At 36.5% G+C, this 2990-nt stretch overlaps 1 protein-coding gene across 4 annotated transcripts in view; it reads left to right on the top strand.

Annotated features, from left to right (window-relative positions):
- Ascc3 (activating signal cointegrator 1 complex subunit 3) overlaps positions 1-2990 on the top strand; it is a 279428-nt gene that overhangs the window by 130451 nt on the left and 145987 nt on the right. For all 4 annotated transcript variants that reach the window (XM_021204568.1, XM_029542107.1, XM_029542105.1 and 1 more), the window contains 2 exons: positions 1389-1475; positions 2472-2648. In XM_021204568.1, the coding sequence (XP_021060227.1) occupies positions 1389-1475; positions 2472-2648 (264 nt within the window). The remainder of the gene's footprint in view (positions 1-1388; positions 1476-2471; positions 2649-2990) is intronic.

Consider the following 2990-nt stretch of genomic DNA (forward strand, 5'->3'; position numbering starts at 1 on the left):
AGATGTGTTACCTCTGCAGTTTATTCACTCACCTGCACAGACTAGCCACTGAGGGACCCTGGAAACAATATGACTCTCTCACCTTCTCTGACAGACAGAGCCCTCACAGGTGGCCACCTTTCCTCTGGCGAGGAAGGTGCCCAAATTTCTGGAGCCCGAAACAGGGNCTNTCCCAGAAGTTAGGTTGCTTCTGTCTGTCCTGAAGCTGTGCAGCTTCTGCATTCCACCCTCTTGCTAGAGCAGACCGAAGCCTAATAGAACCGAAGCAAAGATGTCTCTCCTTCTGGCTCAGGCCTTGAGACTCCTCCCGGGCAGACACCCCTCTGACGGGAAAGGTACTGGATGACTGGAACCAGAAAAGGGATCTTTCCCAGAAGCTGTGATGCTTTTCCAGTCCGCCCTCTCCCCGGCAGTGCACTGGAGCAAAGATGGCTCTCCTGCTGGCTCAGGCCTTGAGACTCTTCCAGGGTGGACACCCCTCCTCGGGCGGGGAAGGTGCTGGGTGATTGGAGTCAGAAACAGGATTCTTCCCAGAGGCTGTGTCCCTTCTGCAGGCCACCCCCTGGGAGTGCACCGGAGCCATCAATATTTTTAATATAAAAAGAAATCATTCCAATTAGTTTTCTTCAAGTACAGAAACATCAGATTATATGAAATGTAGCTTTTGTAATGATATATTGTTTGCTTATACGTAAAACAAGTCTTAGAAAATACTAGCTTTTCCTTATATTTTCCAAAATAAACTTTATGTTTGCATAACAGTTAGATTTCTTTAAATCCTTTGACATTTATTATCTTACAACTGTGGTCTGGGAGTCCTTCAACCATGTACCCAGCTTTTCATCCTTCCATCCCCTATTCATCATCTCTCATTTCCTCTATTACACAATCTTTCTTGGATGTCTCCTCCTTAGCAGACTGTTAGTAGGTCAAGTCTGTTAGCAGTTCCTCCAGATATGTCACCTTTCACCTTCACTCTATATGACCTCTACCTGCTTTTCTTCATCTCGTTTCATTCATAAAACTATTATGAGAATCATCAGATTACTGTTTTCTTCTTATTTCACTGCAATTTATATGTTATATGATTAATGTATTATTTGTAAATGATCCTGATTAGATTTGTGTATTCACCAACCAAAATGTTTTGATGAACGTATTATAGGCATATAATGTAGATTTTGCTAGATAACTGCCTTTATTTATATTCTTCCTCTTATACATCTTCATAATTTGAGAATATCTATAAAATGAGAATTTGGAACACTGTACAGCAAATATCTGTATGGTTTAGGGCTCTGTTTTCTAAGTTTGTATAATTTATAGTAGGATATACATCTTAACACTTCATTGGATTTCTAATTTTAATCAAATATTTATTTTGACAGACATTTAATGAACTCTTTGATGCACACAAAACAGAGGGTGATATCTTTGCTATTGTCTCCAAAGCTGAAGAATTTGATCAAATTAAGGTAAGATATTTTGAGGTTTGTATTAAATATTATTACACAAGTACATAAATTCATTTATCAGCTTGTAATTAATTGGTAGTTCTCAACATAAGAATTAAACATCATATTACATTTGGAGTATCAATACATCAAAAATGTCCACTATCCTAAATTATACCTCACAACATTTGTTGCTTTTGCCCCAAATAATTTCGTAGATTTTGTAGTATTAAAACTACCAAATGAATCTGGGGCAAAATTACATGCCTTTAGTCCTAGCATTTAGGAGACAGAGTCTGAGAATCTCTGAGTTTGAACCCATCCTTGTCTCCATAGCAAGTTCTAGACCACCCCAAGTTACACACTGAGATTTTTTTCTCACAGAGATGTGTAGGGGGAAGTAGGAGAGAGAAAGTATTAAATAGTATCAGTGGGCAGCCTTTAAACTATTAAAATGTAAAATTCATCAAAGAAAATACAAAATACATGCATGATTAGATTTAGATTTGAATATTTCTGCAGTATCCGTATTTTAATTTAATCTTATTAACAGTAAAAACTTCAATACTTTGATCATTGTAGTTCACAACTTTAAGTTGTGAATGTGTTATGCTTTATAAAAATATGTGACTATAGTGAATGCATTTGAAGATAATCAAGTTTACCCTAATCCAGTTGGGCAGAGGTTTAACTCTGATCAAATAAAAAATGAAATCTCATCAACTGAAGGATGATAAGGTCAGATGATTTAATTTTTATGGCATAGCAAATTTTTATATGTCAATTGCAACTTTAATATTAGTTATGAATAATAAAATGTAATTGTATCAGCTTCAAGATAGTTTCAGATTGTATTTTACAACTACCTGTGTGCAAAGTAATATTTTCAGCACTACAAAAAGAAAGCATCGTCATATAAAATGGAAGCTTATACAAACATAAAGTGAAGTTTCATTTGAACAAGAAAATGTTCATTAATTCACTTAAGTATTGCTATAAAAACATTAATTCTTCTAGGTCAGAGAAGAAGAAATAGAAGAATTAGATGCCTTGTTAAACAATTTCTGTGAACTCTCAGCTCCAGGAGGTGTGGAAAATAGTTATGGGAAAATAAATATCCTACTTCAGACCTACATCAGCCGAGGAGAGATGGACAGTTTCTCCCTCATATCAGATTCTGCATATGTTGCCCAGGTAAGAGTCATGATCCCTTCCCATTCTGCTTTGAAGACTACTAAATTAATCCATGGCACACCGAGAATGCTGCCAACTGTAATTTTATTTTAGACCTCTTTCCATCATTTATGCATTCTTTCTTATGGGTTAGGACTGGAATTCCATTTGGCTATAACAAACTTACTGTTAAATATGAATTAATGAATGTAGTTCATTCTACATGTTTGTTTTGCTGGGTTTCTCTTTTAAGTGAGTAATCTCAACAAGCATGGTAACACACAGCATAGGTGAACCTCTGAATTCAAGGTCAGCTCGGACTATATAGTGAAACACTGTCTGATTTAGAGAGGGGGGGGAGGG

This window comes from Mus pahari, chromosome 9 (genome assembly GCF_900095145.1).
Source record: "Mus pahari chromosome 9, PAHARI_EIJ_v1.1, whole genome shotgun sequence".
Lineage (NCBI taxonomy): Eukaryota > Metazoa > Chordata > Mammalia > Rodentia > Muridae > Mus > Mus pahari.